The following is a 23,970-nucleotide window of genomic DNA, read 5'->3' on the forward strand; positions in this document are numbered from 1 at the left end:
TTGTTGTTGTGGTACATCCTTGTGTGGTAAGGAGGACACGCTTTGCCCTGTTACTCCTCACCAATCCCCCCCCCCCCAAAAAGGAATGCAAATTGATATCTGAATGTAGCAGTTTTCAAATGTCCTGTGTTGGAGGATCCTTTGGACATCCATTGGACATTCATTCATCTAATACAAATACAACCATTGCCCCCAAGAGATAACTCATGACAAAGCAGCATCTGCACTAGGTTCCCATTTTGCCTTCACTTCTTATCATTGATGTGCAGCACAATCCTAAGTAACACTTGGGCTGGCGCAAGTATCTTGCGCCAGCCCAGGAGGGCCACAAACGTGCTGTAAAGCACATTTGCACCTCCTCACAAGCAAGCTGTGCTGGTGCACAGAGGTGCGCCGGCACACGGACGCTGAATCCAGCCTCCATGGCTGCTTGCGCGGCTAGCCTTGAGTCAGCACAACTGGGCTGATACATGGCTCTGGGGTGGGTGGGGAGGAGGCGGGAGGGAGGTGTTCCTGGGTCAGGGGAGGGCGGGCAGTGGACAGCCCCAGGGATGGGGGACGGGGAGCGGGAGGTGGGGCTGAGATCCGGCAGTTATGCCAGATCCCAACCCCTGGTCCCGGGGAGTTTGGAGCAGCCTGAGGCCGCTCTGCTTTTCTTGAACTTGCGCAACCTCTGGAGGTGGCGTGGATCTGAGGAGACCCATAGGGGCCAGGGCACCTTAGCCAGGGGTAAGGGGGAAAGTTTCCCCTTGTCTCCGGCTGAGCCGATTCTGGCCTCTATCATGTGTTGGATACAGTGCAAGCCTCTTGGCTTACCTGTTCCAGCACATTGTAGGATTGTGCCCTTATTTATGTCTAGTTCTCCTCCGTACATTAATTGCAGCACTGCAGAAAAAAATTCTAATTTTTAATTGGATTGGCGTGATGGGTGAAGGAGGAAGCCTTCTTTCAAAAGACTGGTTCAAGGAACTGAAATAAGGAAGTGGCATTTGTAGCAAAAATCATTAGGATTGAGACTCAAATTGGAAGCTCAGAGCGAATTCAAGAAGGTTGCACATACCCGTGGAGCTGGTCAGTGAGCAGCATCAGATTGGAGCTAGCTACAGATCAGAGAGGACACCAGAGGAAAGGTCAGTTGCCTCTTTTGGATTACTTACTGTCAACTATAATGCTTTCTGGGAGTTGGTGGTGAAAACCAGAGCTTTGTTAACCAAAGAAGAGGGATCCCAATGAATCCTAACAATGTACACACCCCCACATATACTAGACATCTTGGCAAAGTGGCTATGATCAGTACCTAGAGCAGGTTATATTACTTCAAATTCGCATGCATTAGGGGCAAAAGTGGGAAAAAATGATGTAATGGATTGTGTGTCTATGCATATGTTTTGCGGGTGGAGTGATAGGTGGAGGTTATGGATCAGAAGACTAGCATTGAAGTTGGGTGGGAACATGTATTCTAGAAGGAGGGACTTTAGGGAAATTAGCTGCCTCTGCCCAGAAGCTCCAACCAAACCAGGAATGCACAGGCTGTACTAAAATGGGTACAGTGTATCTCTGCTTCTGAGATGAAATTTATGGTGGGTGACAAAGAAGAATAAAATTTTGCTTGTTTAAAAAAAAAAAAAAAAAGAGGAAAAAAAACTAGCCTTTAAAGTAGTGGTTTCCAAACTGTGGATTTGGACACACTGGTGGGTTGTGGCCTGATTTTTGGTGGGTCACCAAAGGTTGATGGAAAGATCAGGTAACTAATTGCCTTCAGCCCCGAGGCTATTCAAAATTCAGATACTGTAGCTGTTAATTATCCTTCAAAGAGTCCAGCTCCTGCAGTTTGCAAGCATGGATAAATACAAGTTGAATCTAGGAATCCGCGAGGGTTCTGTTCCTAGCATCCACATGGATGCCAAAAAATGTGTTAAAGGAAATCCATTTAAAAAGTGTCCCTTTGCTCAGTGATTTAAAAACAACCTTACAGACCTTTGCAATGCAGAAGAATCAGGCACACCCTCAGGCAGAATCAATCATTCTCTCTCCAGATGCATAAAAAGGCTTCACTTCGAGGCAGCGGCCCCTCCACCAGAGGAGGTGATAATCACTTGCAATCTTCCATGTGCTCAGGGGGAAGGGAGGGGTCACTGCGTCTCAGAGTGACGCTGTCCTAAGCGCCTGGAGAGAGAATGATTGATGAATTTTTTGTCTGCTGCACTCTCCCACTCTAAGGGCCCAATCCTATCCAACTTTCCAGTGCTGATACAGCCTTAATGCAGCTCCAAGATAAGGGAACAAACATTCCCTTACTTTGAGGAGGCCTCCGGTACTGCTTCCCCAGTGCAGGACGCAGCACATACCCCGTGTCAGCCCCGGAAAGTTGGATAGTTGGGCCCTAACTGGGCAATTGTTAAACTATTTTTTTCCTTTAAATTAAAAATTCTTCTCATCACATTGAGATAAAACCGCGGGTAAAAAAATCCATGGATAATTAGGTTATACCTGTCTATGGAGATAAGTGTTTGAGAGTCTTTTTTTTGTTTTGTTATTATTATTTATAAATAAATAAAATATTATTTCTGTCTAGATTTTTTTTTAAAGTTTGGTAAACCTAGGTGGGTCCCAATAGAATGTCATTTTAAAAAGTAGGTCCTGGTGCTAAACAAAGTTTGGGAACTACTACTTTAGACCTTCTAGGTGAAGGACAATGCCTTTAACACTTTCTCTCAGTCCCCCTTTCCCTGTGAACAAGTCTAACATGTCAACTGTTGCGTGCATGCATATTATCAGAATCTAAAGAGACAGTGCTCTGACCCTGAAAAAGAACCGATGTGATTGAGGTGAAAAGCACTATCATAAATGGCTTTCAAAAAGGGACGGTCGAGGTCACGAAGGCTACATGGTAAGTAAGAAGTACTTACTATGAAAGTTAAGAGGGAAGGCTATCATTTTCGTGCCCTGAATCTGCAAAGGCCTTTTGCTAGCTGCTCTTAGAAAAGGAATGGTGAACCAATAGGTCTGATCCAAAATGGTTCTTCTTATGTCCTTGTTCTCTTATTCCAGACTGGAAAAGGCAGAAGGCAAGAGTGAAGAAAAACATTCATTCAAGCAATGGAGAGCACAAGAGTACTAACAAATCTTACTATGCTCCATAATGAGTGCCTGGAACAAGTCAATCATGTCTTGATGAAAAGAGTGAATACAGTCGCCATGGTAGTCTACAGCCTTGTCTTTGTGCTGGGGACCATCGGAAATGGGCTGGTGATTTTCATCACGGGCTTCCGAATGAAGAAGACGGTGCACGCGGTCTGGATTCTCAACTTGGCCATCGCTGACTTCACTTTCAGCATCTTTCTCCCATTCAACATTGTCTATGTTGGTCTGAATTTTCATTGGCCATTTGGTCGCATCATGTGCAAGCTCATTCAAAACATTGCTTTCTTCAATCTCATCGCCAGCATTTTCCTCCTGGTGGTCATCAGCGTTGATCGTTGCATTACCGTGTGGTGGCCTGTGTGGACTCAGAATTGCCGGACACCCCGGCTGGCTTCCTTTGTGGCTTTGGGCGTTTGGATCCTGGCTGTGCTGTTCTTTTCTCCAGATTTATATTTCACGGAAACTTACTATGATGATGAGACAAATACAACTTACTGCTTGAACACGTATGATATAAATGAGGGGGGAGAAAGTATCCACCATGTTATGGTCATCGCCCGATTCATATTTGGCTTTGCCATCCCCTTCAGTGTCATTGTGATTTGCTATGGGGCAGTTGCATGGAGGATCAGGAGGGATCACTTGTCACCATCAAGCAGGCCCTTCAAGATCATCACTGCAGTGATTGTGGCCTTCTTTGTCTGTTGGTTCCCCTTTCACATCTTCTCTTTTCTTATAGTGAAAGCTTTAAATGAATGCAGTTTACATGTGGTGGCGTATATTGGTCTTCTGTTGTCATACAGCTTGGCTCATTTCAACAGCTGCCTGAACCCCGTCCTGTACTTCTGCCTGGGGCACAATTTCAAGGATAAGATGAGATGCTCCCTCCTCTCTGCCCTTGTGAATGCCTTCACCGAGGAGAGCAACCAGAGCACCACAAAGACAAAGACCAGATCCTCTGCTGAGCTGGAGTCACACAGCTTGTGAATACTGGTGCTGATTGCCAACTTATCCTCTTTTCCAAAGAATATTGTTCAATGCCTTCTCCCATAAATTCATGCAGACTCTGCTCCGCATCTGCTATTTCTCCCAGCTTCTGTGCACAAATTGTTTGCAAGCTCTGATCTTTCTGTTGTGTTTGAAGATTCCTTAAAGTCATGGTGAAGTCTGATGCCCTTATCAATCAATCAATCAATCAATCAATCAATCAATCAATCAATCAATCAATCACTCCCTTCTGGCCCAATCTGCCAGGGCTGCAGCAAGTCTCTGGCACAAGGCCCTGACAATGACCTTTGGAGTTGTGTTGAAAAGTAGTTTGTGGCAGCGGAAGGGAGGCCGGCTGTGGTGTGGAGGCCAGAACAATCAGGCTCTAGTCTCCCACACCAGTCAGAAGGTGCCAGGAACCTATGGCAATGTTCACCTCTGAGTGGAGCAGAGGCTTTCTGAAGCCTGGAAGTGAGCAGAGGCAGTGGCATAGACTCCCACCAGATCCTATCCTCCCTCCTGGTCCCAATCCACACCACCAGACTGCATGTGCCTGCACCAGTAATTTTTCTGGTGCAGGATCGAGTAGCCCTACTGTGGTTACTGGGGCTTTCCCTGGGGCAAGGGGAGATATATTCCCTATCCTTGGGTTGACCTCCAGCAGCCTCGTTGCTTGCCTGGACACAGCCAGAGTTGTCAGTTTATGGCTGCATTCTTTTTTCAACTAGAAAATAGCCAGAAGTAGATAGCATGACAGAAATGTGATTCATTTAAAAACAGAAGGGAAATTGTATCAGACACACTTCAGGGTGCTTTCTTGATGTTCCATCATCTCCTTATATTTATTAGTTACCTTAAAGTTATTAACTTCTATATAATGCTTTTTAAATCTCAGGAATGGATGACTTCTTTAGCCCAAGTTCAAAAACCCCTCCTCCACCGTCTTCCCTTTTTGCCGTACCAGATGGCTGCACCCCGTTCTTTACTCAGAGCGCAGCAATAGGACACAATTATTCATGGATGAGGCCATGTTTTCTAGCCCCGAGCTTGCAGGAAAGATTGCGAGCATGGAGAGCTGAGTGTGCTGGAAGGAGAAAAAAATATATATTAAATATGAGTGTTGTGAGAGTTAGACAAAAGGAGATAATTCTTTACCAAGTGTGGAATTAATTTGTGGAACTCCTTGCCACAGGACGCGGCGACAGTGTCTGGCCAAGGTGCCGTTAAAAGGGGATTGGACTGATTTATGGAAGAAAAGTATCACTGGTTACAAGCCATGATGAGTATGTGCAAGCTCCTGGTTTAGAAGCCTAGAGATGGTTTAGAAACCTAGAGAAACCTAGAAATAGGCTGTCTCTAACCTGCAAGGTGTAAGGGAGTGGCAACAGGATTCAGGTGTCTTACTGGGTTGAGTGCTTCCTGAGGCATCTGGTGGGCCTTTGTGAGATACAGAAAACTGGACTAGGTGGGCCTTTGGCCTGATCCACTAGGGCTCTTCTTATGTTACAATACCAGGGCCAAAAATATTTAGGACTTTAAAGGTAACAACCACCACCTTGGCTTGCACCGAGAAAGAGATCAAGAGCCAATGCAGTTGGAACTTGTTGTACCTGCAAGTTTGCTTGAAGGAAATGAGAATGAGGAAGTAGAGCTTACATTGAATCCATTCTCAGGGAGAACTGGTGTCAAGTGCACCTTAAGGGACCACTCTTTAAGTAGTTGCTTGGATAAGGATTTGAAGAGTAGAAACACCCTGGAACTTCAGCTTCTACATCACATCCACCTTGCAAGGCAGAGAGAAACCTCTGAGGACCACCACGCCTAGACAAGCGTCTTGAAGTCATCAAGCAAGGGGGGCACACACGGAGGGTGGGGTGGATTAGGAGAGCTTGAGATCCAATTGTGCTGGATTCTTTTCTGCAAGAGAAGCTGTCTCGATACAGAGAAATGTCCTTGGATTTCATGGGCAGGATTCAGCATTCATTCATTTAGTACACGTATAATCATTTTCCCTAGGGCATAACCAGTTCCTAAATGGGAACCAGTGCCTGATCAGCATCTCTATGAGGCTACCCTCTTGCCTTTGATTCCCATCATCCAGTTATTAGATGCTAGTGCTTCTCTGGGGATCAGATGTGACATTGCAGGCAGAAATTCTACTCAGTTGGATTGATGAGGAGGGGTTGTGGAAGCCTTTTTTTGAAAATCTGGTTCAAGAAACCTACAGTAACAAACTAGCATTTGTAGCAAATCCAGCTGCAAGAAAAATATATTCATTTTCTAAAGAATGGCCCTCAATTTTGGGTGTATCTTCTTTTCATTTTTCCACCTTCTTTTCCATTTTCCACAATCAGACTGAGAAACCTCTGACAACTACCCTTTCTAAGCAAGTAAATTTATTTAAACAATTCATATCCTGTCAGTCCCTCAAAAATAAATGGGGAAAGAAGTATACTATACAGCCTAGACAGGAGGAAAAACCCCAGTGGGGTACAAAAATAGGAGCATATGAGGTGCAACCACTGCAGAAATCTTCAAAAAAGATAAAAGCCATCAAATGGGTGGAGTAAACTCTCAGGCCTGGGTGAGGAAGAGAAGGATATCAGTTTATGGAAAGAAAATGGGTACAATTCATTGGTTGAAGGAAGGAAGGAGCCTGGGGCATTATTAGGGCTGCAGCTCAAGTTGGCCACTCAGAGCGAGTTCAAGAGAATTGCACACACCAAGAAAGCTAATCAGGGAATAACAGCAGATTAGAGATAGCCATAGGTCAGAGGTAAGAGTGAAGGCTTCAAGAGCCACAGTCAATGTTCCCCTTAGCATTACTCAAAGGGAAATGTGGAGCTTTCTGAGAGTTGGTGATGAAAACTACCCTTTGGCAGGAACTGAGCTCTGGTTGGAGTCCGGGAAGTAAGCAGTTGGGTCTCTCTCCCTTGCTGTTGGTGTTCACACTAAAGAGTTGGTTTATTCTATTTATTCACACTAATATTTTTTTATTCCAGGCAGGTAAAGACAGAAGACAATAGTGAAGAAAAATACCCATTCCAGCAATGGAGAACACAACTCTATATAACTACACTTTGGTTGCTACATTCGATTATATGCAATATGTCTTGTCGGAAATAATGCATATTTTCTTGATAGTATCCTACAGCCTTGTCTTTATGTTGGGAACCATAAGAAATGGGTTAGTGATTTTCATCACAGGCTTCTGCATGAAGAAGATGGTCCACACCGTCTGGATTCTCAACTTGGCCATCGCTGACTTCACCTTCAGCTCCTTCCTGCTGTTCAACATTGTCCATTTAGGCCTGAGATTTTATTGGTCATTTGGCCAAGTCCTGAGCAAGTTCCAAGGTGCCACTGTTTTCTTCAATTTCTTTGCCAGCATTTACCTCCTGATGGTGATCAGTGTAGACCATTGTATTGCTGTGTGATGTCCTGTCTGGGCTCGGAATCACCGGACACCCCGGCTGGCTTCCTTTGTGGATTTGGGCATTTGGATCCTGGCTGTTCTGTTCTCCAAATGTATATTTAAAGGGAAATTATTATAATGAGGAGACAAATACAATTCTCTGCTATAATGATTATGTCATCATTGGTATAGTAGAACGAATAAGTCCCCCCTATGCTGTGGTCATCATCCGATTCATCTTTGGCTTCGTCATCCCATTCAGTGCCATTGTCGTGTGCTATGGGGCAATTGTTTTGAAGCTCAGGAGGGACCAGTTGTCACAATCAGACAAGCCCTTCAAAGTTATCACTGCAGTGATTGTGGCCTTTTTTGTCTGTTGGTCACTGTCATGAATATGTACAGTTCAGGCCTAGTAGCATTGCAAAGCCTGAACCACAGTGACCCAGTAACACAGAAGGGGCTTGCAGTCCTGGCTGCCAGGATTTACAACTCAATGGAAGGTGATTATGTAGCACCTAGGCAGCCAGAAAGATGCCCATCAAGGATGGAATGCAGCTGCAGATCTCCAGGGGGGAGGGAAGAGCTGAGAGGGCGAGCTTCCAGCCCCACTTCTGGAGGACAGGGTCTTTTGGTCTTTGTTCCTTGTCTCTTGGTGAGAGAGGTGGTGGGTGCACATCCTGCCCCACCAGGACCATGTGGCCATAGGTAACTGGCCTGAGGATCTACAAAAGAAGCTGACCCAGGTGAGGGTTAGAGAATAATAGAGTTAGCCAGTTAGCTTTGTTGTTTTATGCTGATATGTTCCTAGAAGTTTTTATGCCTCTAGCATTTGCTGCCTTTTGTAACTTTTAGTAACCATATGTATTTAATAAAGTAGAAAATCTTTTTACCATGTTGGTTCATTGTCTGTTGGGGACAAAGGTTCAGAATCCTGCCTAGCCGTTCAGCAAGCTACCAAAAATCCTCATTGTGGACTAGTAACTTGAGGACTGAGACTTTAAGTAAAGAAAGTGCTCAGTGCTTACAAGGGATATAGTTAAGCCTAGAGGGTCTCGGTGTCCCTGGACTGAGGCACTGGGTCTTACAGGGTGGTGGCAGTACTACCGAACAGGGATCTTTGAGGGCTCTAAGGTTCAGAACCAACAACTCTGAGCACCCCAAAACCCTGGGAGTGAGACCCAAGTGTACGACAGTCACCTTTTCATGTCTTTTCTATTTTGGAGCTGAAGTATTTATCTGAATCAAGCATGAATCTGTTGTTTATAGGTATTCGCTTGTCGTACAGTTTGGCTTTTTATAACAGCTGCCTTAACCCCATCCTGTACTTCTGCATGGGGCACAATTTCAAGGAGAAGCTGAGATGCTCCTTCCTCTCTGCCCTTGCCAATCACTGAGGAGAGCAACCACCACACCACAAACACGAGGGCCAGACCCTCTGCTGAGCTGGAGTCCCGCAGCTTGTGAATACTGGTGGTCACTTCCTCTTTCCAACCTCTTCTATTTTCTGAGGAATATAATTCAATGTGTACTGTACTAAATGAGTTTTCTAGGCATCTTTTATGCCCTTTGTACCCTTTCACCTATATCCTTTAAAAAAAGTAGAAAGTAATAAGTTACTGTCCTTCACTTGTGTGTGTGTGTGTGTGTGTGTGTGTGTGTGTGTGTGTGTGTGTGTGAAATTGGTTGTGCACCTTTCCACTTACCTTCACTCCTGTTGTGGAATGTGGTGCTTCACTCCACATGTAGAGTTCGGCTATGTGTTTTGGCCAGTATTGCTAAGGAGGTAGCTCTCAGTCTTACTAAAGGAGATGGTCTTGTCTTTTTAAAGGCTTTACCGAGAGTCACTTTGCAAAACAAGCTGCTCTGATGTAACACACAAGGTGGTTTTTATTTCCTTCCCATTTCTGAATAAAATGTTGTTTGATCTCGTTGTTGTTGTTCATGCTTGTGGCGGGGGCGGTCAGGGGACAACACTTTCCCAGTTCCCAGTTACTTTCCACCAAAACCCACTAACAGGGACTCAGAGAGAAATTTTATCAGGTGGTACAAAATTTCTTTTGTGCCCCTTCCCTTCTTCATTGCATCATATTTCCATGAGATCATTGAATCATTTTTTTTTCCAAACTGCAATATGTATTTAACTATGTTGTTGGCAACCTTCAGTCTCGAAAGACTATGGTATCACGCTCTGAAAGGTGGTTCTGGAACAGTATCTAGTGTGGCTGAAAAGGCCAATTTGGGAGTGACAATCCTTTCCACACCGGGAGCAAGTGCAGTCTGTCCCTGGTCGGTCTCCCTGGCTATGGGCCTTCCTTCTTTGCCTCTTTGCCTCAGACTGTTGGCCAAGTGTCTCTTCAAACTGGGAAAGGCCATGCTGCACAGCCTGCCTCCAAGCGGGCCGCTCAGAGGCCAGGGTTTCCCGCCTGTTGAGGTCCACTCCTAAGGCCTTCAGATCCCTCTTGCAGATGTCCTTGTATCGCAGCTGTGGTCTACCTGTAGGGCGCTTTCCTATGTAGGGCGCTTTAACTATGTGGGTATGCACAAAATGTGTGTGTGTGTGTGTGTGTGTGTGTGTGTGTGTGTGTGTGTGTAATATATATGTATATATATCTGCTTATACATATATAAGATATATATGTATATATATCTGCTTTCTCTTAGGCTGATTTAATCTTTCTGTGGGCAACGGAAAGAAACTCTTATCTACAGTTTAAGTCAGATGTTTTGGATATGTGAGGACATGAACAGAACAGGACACATGAGACTTTTCCTGTTTTGTTCCCTGACATTAACGTGATGCCCATCATAGAATTTCCAACTCCTGATAAACTGTTTGTGAAGCGTGTTTGTGGAACTAGATGAAAGGTAGCAGAGGTCTAGCAAAGAGTGAGGTCTTTATACAGCTCTGCTCTTGCAATTCACTGTCACCCCTTTTCTTTTTTTTGGGGGGGGGTCCATATTGGTGCCTTGGAAAAACCCTATAGCAGGCTAGATCAACATCTTGTCAGAGTATCCTGGGGTTCTGGTATAAAACATACACAAAACATGTATGTACATACAGGTTGAGACTAATTATTTGCGTGGGTTCCGTTCCAAGCACTCATGTGGATTAAAAAAACGTACTATAGCAAATCAATTTAAAAAACAAAGTTTTTTTTTGCTCCAGTGATTGAAAAACAGCCTTGCTGACCTTTTGGCTCTAAGATAAGAGCCATCCATCAGCACTTCACTCAGCCCCTCCCTTAACCAATGCAAAATGATCACATTTCTTTCAAGTGTGGGGGGGGGAGGGAGCGAGGGGTCGGTAGGAGAGAGAAGGATTGATGGATTGTTAGCATGCTGCTGCTGCTGCTCTCTCTCTCTCTCTCTCTCTCATTAAGGAGGCTGTTCAGTTTTTAGAACTGATTCTAAAGGAATGCACTTTTCCCCTTCTCCAGGGATCAGCACATTCTTTCTCATTTGCAGGGGCCATTCGTGTTGAGTCAAATCCGTGTATAAAAAATCCATGTATAAATAGGCTGGACCTGTATACAAAAGTATACAAAATGTGTATCATGTGTATCATACAAAAGTATACAAAATGTGTATCATTTTCTTACAGGTATACAAAAGTATACAAAATGTGTATCATTTTCTTTCTTATAATATCAGTTTAGGGCAGGAAACTGGGGTCAATTCATTGGTTGGAGGAGGGAGGGAGGGAGGGAGGAGCCCCCGCAGTTATTAGAGCTGCAGCTCAAGTCAGCTGCTCAGAGTTCAACAGCACCACTGTGCATACCTGGAGGGCTGATCAGAGATAAGCGACAGATTGGATTGGAGTCTGGGGGCCATGGCAAGTGATCTTAGGAAACATCAGGTGCTCTGGGTAAGTTGGACCCCAACAGTAATTTTAAAACTGATAATATTTTATTTAAAAAAAACAAAAAACAAATACTGTATTTTACTTCTTTACAGAACTGCTTTATTTCCTAGCTTCTCAAATTATCATAACCGGAGCACTCATGGTTAAAATGTCTGGGTCTACCGGCCATAAAATTCCAGAACAACTAATGTTTGATGAATTAAAAACCATGCTTCATCTTACAATCGCTGTAGGCATCGTCAGGCATCCAAAGGCTAAACTCCACCATTCCAAAGTGTGTCAACTTCCTGCTCTCTATTTAACAGCAAAGGTCTTCCCAAACCCAACTCAGTTAATCAAAGGCGTCCAATACACATGGGACTTCATCCTAATGTAAGAGGCACTTAAAGTGACAACTTCCTTTAAGTTAATTCAAAATTACTAAAAACTTCCTTTGAAACAGTCAACAGTCAGTCAACAAAACCTTTATTAGGCATAAACATTTGATAGGTGAAGACTCTGTACAGAAACCGTAGAGAGACTAGAAACCTAAGCAGTACATAAATATATGTATATGTGCGCACCTATGTGTACACACAGATACGAACGTACATTACATTTTACATACAAACATGAATTATTTAAAAGACAGAAAACAATCAGTTACTTTGCAGATATTGCCAAGATGTAATATACTGTGATTGCTTGATACAAAAAGCTTGGCTCGATTCAGATTACTCAAATTTAGGAACTGTGCGACTGAGAGGGCTGTATGCTCTACATCACCTGCTAGAAGGAATTGAATTATAGCTTTCTCAGAATGCCCTGTTTTAGCATGGAGCAAGGGAGAGAGAAATTGCTGTCTTAGCGCTTGATATCTGGGACAATGTAACATAATGTGTGTGGATGATTCTACTTCACCTAAATTGCAGCTACATATACGATCTTCCCAGGAGGCGTTTCTAAATCTGCCATGTAAGTCTTTAGAGGGGGTCACATTACAACGTGCCAAGGTAAAGGCCCGTCTCTCCAGGGGGTGCATTAGGAGGGACAGATATTTTGGTTGTTGACCACTTGTGATTTTAAGTTGAAAATTCAGAGGGGAACATTTTTTCTGTGCTGCGCCTAGAATCTCTTGCCTTTCTATGTCATATAGTCTGGTTTTCACAAGTCTGGTGATAACTTCAGGAGAGGGAGCTCCTTGTAGATTGACCTCAAGGCCCATCTGTTGAGTTTTTTTTATAAAATAGTACTAGGCAAGGGGTTAACGTTGAATCAGTCAACAGCCCCTTTAGCAGCAAGTTGTGATCAGCCCTGAAAAAGACTTTGGCCCAGTATTTTAAAAAACTGGACCATGCATGTAACTCCAGTCTGTATTGACCTGATTTCAGGCAAAATGCTGCATAGGGAACGCAATGCAGTAAGCCGAGAATTTTGTAAAGAAATTTGGATTGAACCCTTTCAAGTGTATTATTTAATGCCGGCATCCATACTGGGATGCCATATAAAATTTGTGGTATAACTTTAGCACTGAAAGTTTGTAAAGCAGCTGGTACAAACCGGTTGCCCCAGGAGAAGAAAAAGCGAGTTATAGCTTGAACCACTGGTTTGGATGAATTAATTGCAATTGATCGATGAGAGGACCAGGAATGCTTGTAATGAAATCGAAGACCAAGGTATTGGAATTCCTTGACCTGCTGTACTAATTTTCCACTGAAAAGCCAAGATTGTGGTTTCCATGAGTTCCCAAAAACCACAATTTTAGACTTTTCATAGTTTAACTGCAAAGAGTTTATTGTAAAATATTCAATGCAGGCTTTGACCAGTCTCCGTAAGCCTATTTTTGTACGTGAGATCAGAGCCATGTCGTCAGCATATAAAAGTAAAGGGGCGTCCACCGATCCCAGTTTGGGGCAATGCGAGTCAAGCTTTGTTAAGAAGGGGGCCAAATCATTGATGAAAAGGATGAACAAAATGGGTGCCAGCACACAACCCTGCTTGACCCTCTTGTTGATCGGGATTGGAGCTGAAAGGTCACCTTGTGGGGATAATTTCATTTGACAGGAAGTGTTTAGGTGGAGGACACAAATTAATTCTAATAATCTTTTGTCAAGTCCCATCTTCTCAAGTTTTTCCCAGAGTCTGTCCCTATCAATAGAGTCAAAGGCAGACTTTAAATCCAGGAACGCCACATGGAGTCGAGATTTCTTTTGAAATCTCCTTTGAAACATCCAGTCATCCTTCTTCCTTTGAAACATCCAGTCATGTAGAAAGATAGTATGAGTCCCATGTGTATTGGATGCCTTTGATTAACTCAGTTGGGTTTGAGAAGAGCTGTGCTGTTAAATAGAGAACAGGAAGTTGACACGACTTGGTGGAAATTTTGCCTTTGGATATAAACAAAAGGTGCGATTCTTCTCCATGAAAGTAACGTGTTAACACAGGGGCAAGAAGAATTGGACTTTTTCCTTTATGGAAGGGGAAACAGTCTCTCTCTCTCTCTCTCTCTCTCTCTCTCTCTCTCTCTCTCTCACACACACACACACACACACACACACACACACACACGATAAGAAAAAGTGCAAGTTCACAAAAGTAGGGCTACCGGAAAGCCCAGTATGGAAAAGCATGCTGCACTTGAAATCTGAGCCCTCCCCAAATAAGAGGGCATGCTATCACTTCCATGCCCCTCATCTCCTGCCTAAGGCAGGGGGTTGTCCTGCCTAAGGTAGGTGGTTGGACTAGATGACTTATTAGGCCCCTTCCAACGCTATGATTCTATGATTTGAGTCTGCAAAGGCTCTTTACTAACTGCCCTTAGAAAAGGAATGGTGAACTAACCGGTTTGATCCAAAATGGTTCCTCTTATGTTCTTCCTGTTTTATTCCAAAGAGGGATAGAAGACAAGAGTAAAAAATATCCAGTCCAGCAATGGAGACCACAACTCTATCAACAAATCTTACTACGCTCATTTCTGAGTATCCAAGAAGGCATGACTTGAAACTCTTGGAACAAAGAATGCAAATTTTCTCCAAAGTAGCCTACAGCCTTATCTTTGTGTTGGGGACCGCAAGGAATGGGCTGGTGATTTTCATCACTGGGTTCCGAATGAAGAAGACGGTCCACATGGTCTGGATTCTCAATTTGGCCATCGCTGACTTCACTTTCAGCTTCTTCCTGCTATTCTCCACTGTCTTTTCCAGCCTGGAATTTCACTGGCCATTTGGCGAGGACGTGTGCAAGCTCAGACATGTCATGGTTTTCCTCAGTCTCTTTGCCAGTGTTTACTTCCTGACGGTCATCAGCATAGACCGTTGTATTGCCACGTGGTGCCCTGTGTGGGCTCCGAATCACAGGACACCCCAGCTGGCTTTCCTTGTGGTTTTGGGCATTTGGATCGTATCTCTGTTGTTGTGTTCGTTAAAATTATATTTCACAAAATCTTTTGTTTTTGGGTGGGAAAATAAAACTTACTGCATTCTACATTATGACTTTCATTTTGCAAGAGAAAGAGGTGACCCCTATGTTTGGGGTAGCACCCAATTTGTCTTTGGCTTCATCATCCCCTTCATTGTCATTGCTTTTTGCTATGGGGCAATTGTGGTGAGACTCAGGAGGGACCGGTCGTCACAATCAAGCAGGCCCTTCAAGGTCATCACTGCAGTGATTGTGGCCTTTCTTGTCTGTTGGTTCCCTCTTCACTTCTTTTGTATCTTTTATGTTAAAGCCAATAGACCCGAGACACGTGGGACGTTAACGACAGCTCTTCCCTTGTCGCCCAGTTTGGCTTATTTCAACAGCTGCCTGAACCCCATCCTGTACTTCTGCATAGGGTACAATTTCAAGGAGAAGCTGAGATGCTCCCTCCTCTCTGCCCTTGCCAATGCCTTCACCGAGGAGAGCAACCTCAGCAACATAAAGACGAGCGACAGACCCTCTGCTTAGCTGGAGTCCCATAACTTGTGAATACCGGTTCTCCCTTCCTCTTGTCAACCCTCCCAATTTTCTGAAGAATATTATTCAATGTATTTTTTCCTAACTGTCCTTACCATGCACCTGTTATGCCCTTTCTACTCTTCTGCTTATCTCCTTCAAAATGAAAAAAGTAGAAAGATTTTTTGTACCTTCACTGTTGTTTTGAAATTGGTTGTCGGACTCTACACTGGCATTACTACTGTGAAATGCGGGGTTTTGATCTGCGTGTGAAACCTTGCTGTGTCCTTCAGTAGATACTGCTATCACTTCACATGGTCCACCTTTTCGAAGTACCACTGAAAGTAAGTGGTGATGACATCATGGCCAGTTACTTCTGGGTTGGCAGGCCAGATTCAATGCAACAAACACCAGTAAGAGGCTCAGGGTGGACTGGAGAGCTTTATTGGGTGCCGAAAAGCATATTTTGGAGCCTCCTGTCACTGTTTTGTCACATTCCTGGTCTCACAGCCTTGTGGCAGGTGTCCAGGGGTCCCGCGAGTATCACCAACCACCATCTCAAGTACCACTGGTGGGTACCCGTACCACTGGTTGAGAAACACTGCTTTAGTCCCTAACCAGATGAAAGTGCAATGTATTACTGCATATGTTAATATAAAATGCATGAACAAATAAGGAAGCGCCTGGAATGAGCGGTCAACCGGAAACCCCTTGGCTTTGAATCAGAAGGGTGGAATTTCCCTTGCGTCTATCGTGCCCTTTCTACTCTTCCGTTTATCTGCTATAAAAGGAAAAGGAAAGTGGAAAGTTTTCGTTGTCTCCGTTTCGTGAAGTTGGTTGTGCAACTCGGTACTTACCCTGCTATTGCGCAATACGGCATGTGCGCAGTCTGGCTGTATTTTGGTCTATGTTGCTAAGGAAATAGTCCACAATCTTACTAAAGATAGGATGGAGTGACTTTGCAAAATAAGCCAGTGTGACTTGACACAGAAGGTTGGACATGTATAACCTAATTATCCACTGATTTCTTCACCCATGATTTTATCTCAATGTGTGAAGAGATAAATTAAAGGAAAAATGTCTCCCTTTACTCGGTGATAGCCGCTTTAAGTTTACCATTGTAATGCGGGAGAGCGGCAATCAGTCAATCAATCAATCGCTTCTTTCCGTTCACTCCAAGGCAAGTGACCCTTGGAGCAAGAGATTGTCACCTGTACTTTGCATTCTTTGTGTTTTGTCATGTGCTCCGGGGGGGGGGGGGGGGAGAGATTTTCTTCAATCTCTTTGTCAGCATTTACCTCCTGATGGTTATCATTGTAGCTTATTGTATTTCTCTGTGTGTCCTGTGTGTGCTCAGAATCACCAGACACCCCAACTGGCTTTCTATGTGGTTTTGGGCGTTTGGATTCTGGCTTTGCTGTTGTGTTCCCCAAATTTATATTTCAAGGAAACTTACTATGATGATGAGACAAACACAACTTACTGCTGGAACTCTTATGTCATGCACGATGAGGGTGAAGAAGCAGACACTACGCTCTGGGTCTCATCCGATTCATCCTCGGCTTCACCATTAACCATCATCATTGTGGTTTGCTACAGCACAATTGTTGTGAGGCTCAGGAGGGACCACTTGACACAATCAAGCAGGCCCTTCAAGGTCATCACTGACCTTGTGAAGTTCACCACTGACATTGTGGCCTTTTTTGTTTGTTGGTACCCCTTTCAAACCTTTTCTTTACTTAAAGTCTATATGAACAGAAGAAGAGCCCTGCTGGATCAGTCCCAGAGCTCATCTAGTCCAGCTTCCTGTATCTCACAGCATCCCACCAGATGCCTCAGGGAGCACACGCAAGACCACAAGATACTTGCATCTCATTGCCACCTCCCTGCATCTAGTTCAAGCCTTATATGATTCCAGGATGGATGATGTGGAGATGTATATAGCTCTTCTCTTGTCGTCTTGTTGGCTTATCTCAACAGCTGCCTGAACCCCATCCTATACTTCTGTATGGGGTACAACTCCAAGGAGAAGCTGAGATTCTCCCTCCTCTCAGCCCTTGCGAATGCCTTCACTGAGGGTAGCAACACAAAGGTCAAACCCTCAGCTGATCTGGAGTCCCACAGCTTGTGAATGCTGGTGTTCGCTTCCTCGTTCCGACCCTCCCAATTTACCGAAGAATATTGTCCAATGCCTTTTTCCTAAATGCATTTACTATGCATCTATTACACCCTCTCGACTCTTCAGCTTAATCTGCCATTAAACCAAAAAGAAAACAGAAAGTCTCCCCTCCCCCACTGGTTTTCTGAAATGGGTTCTGCAAGTCTGCTCTGATGCTCTGCCTGCATTACTATTGCACAATCTAGTGTTTCACAATTTGTGTGGTGTCTGAGATATTAGTCTTACTGAAGGCTTTACTGGGAGTCTCTTTGCAAAACAAACCACTCTGATGTAACTCATTGGAGTTCCCATTGGAGTTCCTCATATGCTTTCCTTCCCATTTCTGAATAAATTTTTTTTTCCTTTCATCACGTTGTTTATGCTTGAGAGACATGGAGGCAGGGAGGCAGGGAGAGGATTCTCTGGACTGTTACTCCTCACCAAAGCCTTCCGATAGTAACACCAAAACCCTCCAGCAGTAATACAAATTGGTGACCAAAGGTAGCCATTTTCAAACTTCCTGTGTTCAGAGGATCTTTTCCTATCCCCTTGCCTGCTTTGGGCTTTTGCATGTTGCAGGAGATTCCACAGGTAAGGAGAGTTTTAGGCAGCATGCATGTGCAGAAATTCAGGAAGAAATAGGATGGTAGGGATTTCAAGGTCAGGATCCAGCACCCATTCATTTAGTATAACTGTTGACTCCCAGAGAACTGGTACTGCAGGGGCATCTCTGTGAGGAGGTCACCCTTTTGCCTTTGTTCTCTATAGTGCACCTTGTAGTGTCTCCGGGGTCATCAATTGTGGCCTTGCAGGCAAAATGCTAATTTCAATTGGATGGACAAGGCAGGGGGAGGGTGTAAGCCTTCCTTCAAAAGTGCAGTGGAAGGAACTTAAATAAGGAACTGGCATTTGGAGCACAAATCAAACTGCAGCTCAAATTGGACGCTCAGAGAGAATTCAGCAAAGAAATTGCACATACCCCTGAGAGCTGGTCAGCAAAAAGCAACAGATCAGAGGTAAGAGTGGAGGCTCCCAGAGAAAAGGTCAGTGACCCCTTTTGCCTTTCCTGGGGTTGGGGGTGAGAACCAGATTTTGGCATGAGCTCAGCTCTGGTTGGAGTCCTGGTGCTGACACCCAAAGGGGAGGTGAACAGTTGCTTCTGTCTCCCTCAGGGTAGGTGCCTGCACTAAAGAAGGAGAAGTTGGGCAGACAGACTCTGTCCACCTTCCCTGCATGCGACCCAAAAGAAACCATGATGAGATGGAACTTAAATTCCCATTATCCCTGCCTCAAGATGGATTATAGCTCTAGTGATTATGGCAAGTAGTTACTGGGTACTTTTTTTTCTTTTTGGAGTTGCTAGTACCTCCAAAAACACTCCCATGTCTTGTCTTTTTTCATGTGAGGTTAACTTAAAAGTCTCCTGTGGATTTTAGGAGGCACAAGCTTTTCCCATCACAAACTGCAGTGATTTGCAGTTGAAAAGGAGGAGTGGAAAGATAATGATATGTCCAAAAAAAAAGAAGGATCCCGATGAAAGGCAAAAATCCTAACACTGTATGCACCCCACATAAACTAGACATCTTGGAAATGTAGCTATGATTGAAGTAATGCCTAGAGCAGGTTATAGAAATACAAATGGAAGACATCAAAAGCAGAAAAATGGTTAAAAGGACAGTGCATATATATTGGGAGGGAGTGTGATAGATGGAGGAGAAGGAACCAGAAAGCTGTAGCTGAAAGAGGGTGTGGATGTGTGTTTTGGAAGGAGAGGCTTCTGGAAAATTAGCTTCCTTTGCCAGGAAGCCCCAATCAAACCACTAATTCTCAGGCTGTATTGAAACTGGTGCAGCGTATCTCTGCTGCTGAGATGAAATTTACGGTGGGTGACAAGGAAGACTTCCTTCCATTGGCAGGCTGGAGATTAGTGGTTTGGTTGGGGCTTCCTGGCAGAGGAAGCTAATTTAATCTGATATATAAAACAACAGACTGCATCTTGGATTTAAATGGGCCACTTTTATTGAAATTAACAATGATTCTGCAGCAGGGCTAAACGTAAGGGCAAACCCCAAGCCCTCCCACGTGCAGGGTACTAAGTGGGAGAAACTGTCCTTGCCATCTGCGTTCCCCCTTATCTCATAGGGCATCCACCTGACTCCAGATGACACTCAATGAGTTTTTGAGCCCGCCTTTCTTTGTCACCCCCAAAGGGTCAAAACAGCAGAACTGCTGGGTCTCCAAGATGCACCTTGCCAGGCCTTGCCAGTTCAGTCAGTGGAGTTAGCCAGCCAGCCTCCTCACGTCGATCGGGCATCATTGGAGCAGTCCAATGGATCTAGCAGGGTTGCCCCTCTGACTTTGCCAGCTCAGATTGGACACTGAGATAAAGTTCTGCCTACCCTACCCCACATGTCTGATGCCAGGTGACTAACTGACTAACCTTAATCTAGCCATGAAGAAACCGTAACACCTCCTTGCCAGGCTGGGGATCGGTGAAAAAAACTGTCATCCAATGGCCATAGGGTAGCAGCAAAAAGTTCCTACCTGGCCCTTGATGAGCAGCCAGTTACTCTCAGACTAGCTGGAGGGCAGGCAGGTGGGGACACTGGCTGGGAATGGACTGAGCTCTCCCAAGCGCACACCTTGCTGAGCAACTAATCAGCAGGCAGCCTAAATCTGTTGTGCCAGGGGCAGGGTAATTCACCGCCAGCATGCCATTGGGTGCGCTAACGGCCCCATGTATGCTTAAGTAGAGTATTTAGCCTCACGTGCAAGCCCCAAATGAGTGCACAAAACAGAGGACCACTTCATTATTTACAGATTGGCAGTTGAGTAAAAAAATCAACTAACAACCCTACGGGTGTGGGTCCTTAATATTGGGAAAAGGATCCTAGATCTCTGCCTCCCCTGGATGATATGGTTGGTCAATGGGCATACAAAATGACTCAAAGCTGCCATCTGTCTGAGAACTTATAGAGCCTATCCTGGTCAAGCCTTTAGGGTTGAGACAGGTGTGTTGAAGCTTGGGCCTGTGGCCACTTACTGCCCCATGCAGGTCGATTTTGGTGGGTGTAGAAATGGCAGAAGCCTCACCAAATTAAACCCAATACTCAACCAGCGAGGCCAGAGCTGTTGGCATGCTAAGACCCTCCCTCTCATTCCACACCCTGGAAAATGCAGTGGGATTGTTCTGAGAGAGTTTCACTTGTGGGCATTAGCTGGGGAAGTCATATCAGGAGGGTCACAGGCGGGTATTGAAGTAGAACCTCCCAGGATGGCAGCTCCACACCTGGCTGGAGACTCAGCCAATGGGTGACCCATTCCAGCTCTGCCTCACCTGTACAGAAAGGGGCAGGGCTAATGCGGTCATGCACATTATTTTTGTGTGGAGGGGGGCAAAAAGGTGTGGCAAAAGAAGGAAAAAAATAAAGGATGCTCAAACAAAGAATGTCTTCTCCCAGCACCCACTGGGTGAACAATGATGTCTTGAACTGTGCCCCTTTGCCAATGAAACATTCCAACAAGTTAATGGACCCTGCAGAATTGGGTACTTGTGGATAATCTGAATCTAAAGCGATAGTGCTCTGACCATTAAAAAGAAGTGATGGGATACCTGCTATCTAGATGCCTTTCAAAAAGAGACAGACTAGTGCACGAAAGATGGGGCAGCCAGAAACCCCCATAGGAAAAGGCCTGCTGCATCTGAAATCTAGGTCTTCCACAAGGAAAAAAAAAAGGAAGAGTATCCATGTCATGCCCTGAATGTATAAAGGTCTTTTGCTAGCTGCTCTTAGACAAGGAATGGTGAACCAATTGCCCTGATCCAAAATGGTTCTTCTTATTGTATTCCAAACAGGAAAAGGCAGAAGACAACAGCAAAGAACATTCAAGCAATGGAGAGCACAACTGTACCTTACTATGATTCTACTACACTCAGCTATAAGCATCTGGATGAGAACGAGCAAGAGGAACGTGCTTTGTTGAAGGAAGTGAATACTATTGCCTTAGTAACCTTCAGCCTTCTCTTTGTGTTGGGAACCATCGGAAATGGGCTGGTGATTTCCATCACTGGGTTCCGAATGAAGAAGACGGTCCACACAGTCTGGATTCTCAACTTGGCCATTGCCGACTTCATCTTCAGCTTCTTCCTGCTATTCCACGTTGTCTATATAGGCCTGGACTATTATTGGCCGTTTGGCAAAGTCATGTGCAAGCTCAACTACGCTGTCGTTTTCTTTAACCTCTTTGCAAGCATTTGCCTCCTGACGGTCATCAGCATAGACCGTTGTATTGCCGTGTGGTGCCCTGTGTGGGCTCAGAATCGCCGGACACCCCGGCTGGCTTCCTTTGTGGTTTTGGGCGTTTGGATCCTGGCTTTGGTGTTCTTCTGCCCAGATTTATATTTCACGGAGATGTTCTTTGATAACAAGGCAAATGCAACTGCATGTGTGAATACCTATGATAACAATGATGAAGAAGGAAGACGTATCCTCTTTGGTTTGATTCTCTTCCGATTCATCTTTGGCTTCATCATCCCCTTTGTCATCATTGTGGTTTGTTACGGGGCAATTGTGCTGAGGCTCAGGAGAGACCAGTTGTCGCAAGCAAGCAAGCCCTTCAAGGTCATCACTGCAGTGATTGTAGCCTTTTTTATCTGTTGGTTCCCCTATCATGTCTTCTCTTTCCTTGCAGTGGAAGCCTTACGTGAACCCAGGTTACGTGGGGTGGTGTCTGTGGGGATTTTCTTTTCATACGGTCTGGCTTCTTTCAACAGTTGTCTGAACCCCATCCTGTATTTCTGCATGGGGCACAATTTCAAGGAGAAGGTGAGATGCTCTCTCCTCTCAGCCCTTGTGAATGCCTTCACAGAGGAAAGCAACACAAAGACAAGTGCTAGATCCTCCGCTGATGTGCAGTCACACTGCATGTGAAAACTGTGCTCACTTCCTCTTTCCAGCCTCTTAACTGAAGGATAATGTCTAGTGTGGTGGTTCTCACACATTTAGCACCGGGACCTACTTTTCAGAATGAGAATCTGTCAGGACCAACCGGAAGTTATGTCATGACTGGAAGTTACATCATCAAGCAGGACAATTTTTAACTATCCTAGGCTGCAATCCTACCCGCACTTACCCAGGACCAAGTCCCATTTACTATCATTGTTAAAATAATATACATAGTAGCTTGTTAAAAGTATAGATCTGTAACATTTCCCCAAATGCAGTCACATACCATAGTAGCATTGTCTAATATATTAAAAATAAAATCTTGAAATGAATGGGGACCCACCTGAAATTGGCTCGTGACTCACCTAGTCCACCTAATGGACAACTCATCAGAATACATCAGAAAAGGAAATAATATTTTAGGTACTTTCTTTAATAGTTTGTGCAGCATATATTGATTTATATAACAATATATGGATATATTGGTGGAACCAGGATTGGGGTGTGTGTGTGTGGGACTGGTGGAACACCGTATCTTAACCTCTGTGCCAGGCTGCAAAGCTGGACACGGAGGCTCTCAATTCCAGCAAAATAACCTGGGGCTTTCCCCGGGGAAAGGGGACGAAAGTCTTCTTCCCACCAAAAGATTTCTGGAGGCCCGATGATGCTATCTGGATGCAGTGGTAGATATATTTGGTGCTGCTGTACCCAGTGGAGCTGCCGGGAATAGGATTGGGCTGTAAGTCCCTCTTCAAAACTTCATAAAGAGAAGAGAATAATTTAGAGTTTTGGCTACAAAAAGTCCAGAGAATGGGGAAAATAATTTGTGCTTCGTGTGGAATAAGTTCTTAAGATTTTGGAATAGACAAACTCATCAGAAAGCATCAGAAAACATAATAATATTTTAGGGTACTGTGAAGAATATATTGATTTTTTTTTGTTTTCATAACAGGTGTATTCTTCGGTTCGTGTCTGTACTTACATTGTTGACTTCTGTTTATGTGCACTGATAAACATTTACATCAAGAATTAATTAAAACAATAATAACACAACGTATCTCATCTCCTTCCAAACCTCCCAATTTTTTGAGGAATATTATTCATCGCAGTATTTCTGAAATGTATGTGCTATGCATCTATTATGCCCTTTCTATTATGCCTCATCTCTGCTTCAAAATGAAAAAGAAAGTAGTGCACCACTTAACGACAGGAATACATTCTCCAATCCCCGTTGTTATGCAATTAGGTCATTAAGCGAACATTCAGTCCAATCTAGTGCCTTTGTTGCATAAATAGATCTGTGATTTCCAACCTTTTTCATCTCGTGGCGCACCGAAAGGGCACTAAAATGGTCAAGGCACACCATGCTGTTGGTGGGGGGCTCACATCCCCCAATGGCCCTATTAATAAATGACCCTCTCCCAAATTCCCCCGGCACACCTGGGGACCATTTGCGGCACACCAGCGTGCCACGGCACAGTGGTTGAAAATGGCTGAAATAGACACTCCCTGCCAAATCCTAGCTGGCTGCACAGGCTACTGGAGA

General features: G+C 44.4%; 3 protein-coding genes and 1 pseudogene across 4 annotated transcripts; all 4 read left to right on the forward strand.

Annotated features, from left to right (window-relative positions):
• Nucleotides 1-3,132: 3,132 nt before the first annotated feature.
• LOC136661030 (chemerin-like receptor 1) lies at nucleotides 3,133-7,220 on the forward strand. The gene is made up of 2 exons (XM_066638051.1): nucleotides 3,133-4,137; nucleotides 7,134-7,220. The coding sequence occupies exon 1, from the start codon at nucleotides 3,133-3,135 to the stop codon at nucleotides 4,129-4,131; it is 999 nt and encodes a 332-aa protein (XP_066494148.1). The 3' UTR covers nucleotides 4,132-4,137; nucleotides 7,134-7,220.
• Nucleotides 7,221-7,232: 12 nt separating this feature from the next.
• LOC136661031 (chemerin-like receptor 1) lies at nucleotides 7,233-8,940 on the forward strand (annotated as a pseudogene).
• Nucleotides 8,941-14,405: 5,465 nt separating this feature from the next.
• On the forward strand, nucleotides 14,406-15,332 carry LOC136661033 (N-formyl peptide receptor 3-like). The gene has a single exon (XM_066638052.1). It carries the CDS (start codon nucleotides 14,406-14,408, stop codon nucleotides 15,330-15,332), a length of 927 nt encoding a protein of 308 aa, XP_066494149.1.
• Nucleotides 15,333-18,407: 3,075 nt separating this feature from the next.
• Nucleotides 18,408-23,426, forward strand: LOC136661612 (chemerin-like receptor 1). Of its 2 annotated transcripts, none has more exons than XM_066638943.1 (2): nucleotides 18,408-18,521; nucleotides 21,335-23,426. In XM_066638943.1, exon 2 carries the CDS (start codon nucleotides 21,372-21,374, stop codon nucleotides 22,407-22,409), a length of 1,038 nt encoding a protein of 345 aa, XP_066495040.1. In that variant the 5' UTR covers nucleotides 18,408-18,521; nucleotides 21,335-21,371; the 3' UTR covers nucleotides 22,410-23,426. The 2 variants fall into 2 exon arrangements, with proteins under 2 accessions (XP_066495040.1, XP_066495039.1); XM_066638942.1 differs by having other exon boundaries at nucleotides 18,408-18,494.
• Nucleotides 23,427-23,970: the final 544 nt, after the last annotated feature.

This window comes from Tiliqua scincoides, chromosome 10 (genome assembly GCF_035046505.1).
Source record: "Tiliqua scincoides isolate rTilSci1 chromosome 10, rTilSci1.hap2, whole genome shotgun sequence".
NCBI classification, from domain to species: Eukaryota; Metazoa; Chordata; class Lepidosauria; order Squamata; family Scincidae; genus Tiliqua; species Tiliqua scincoides.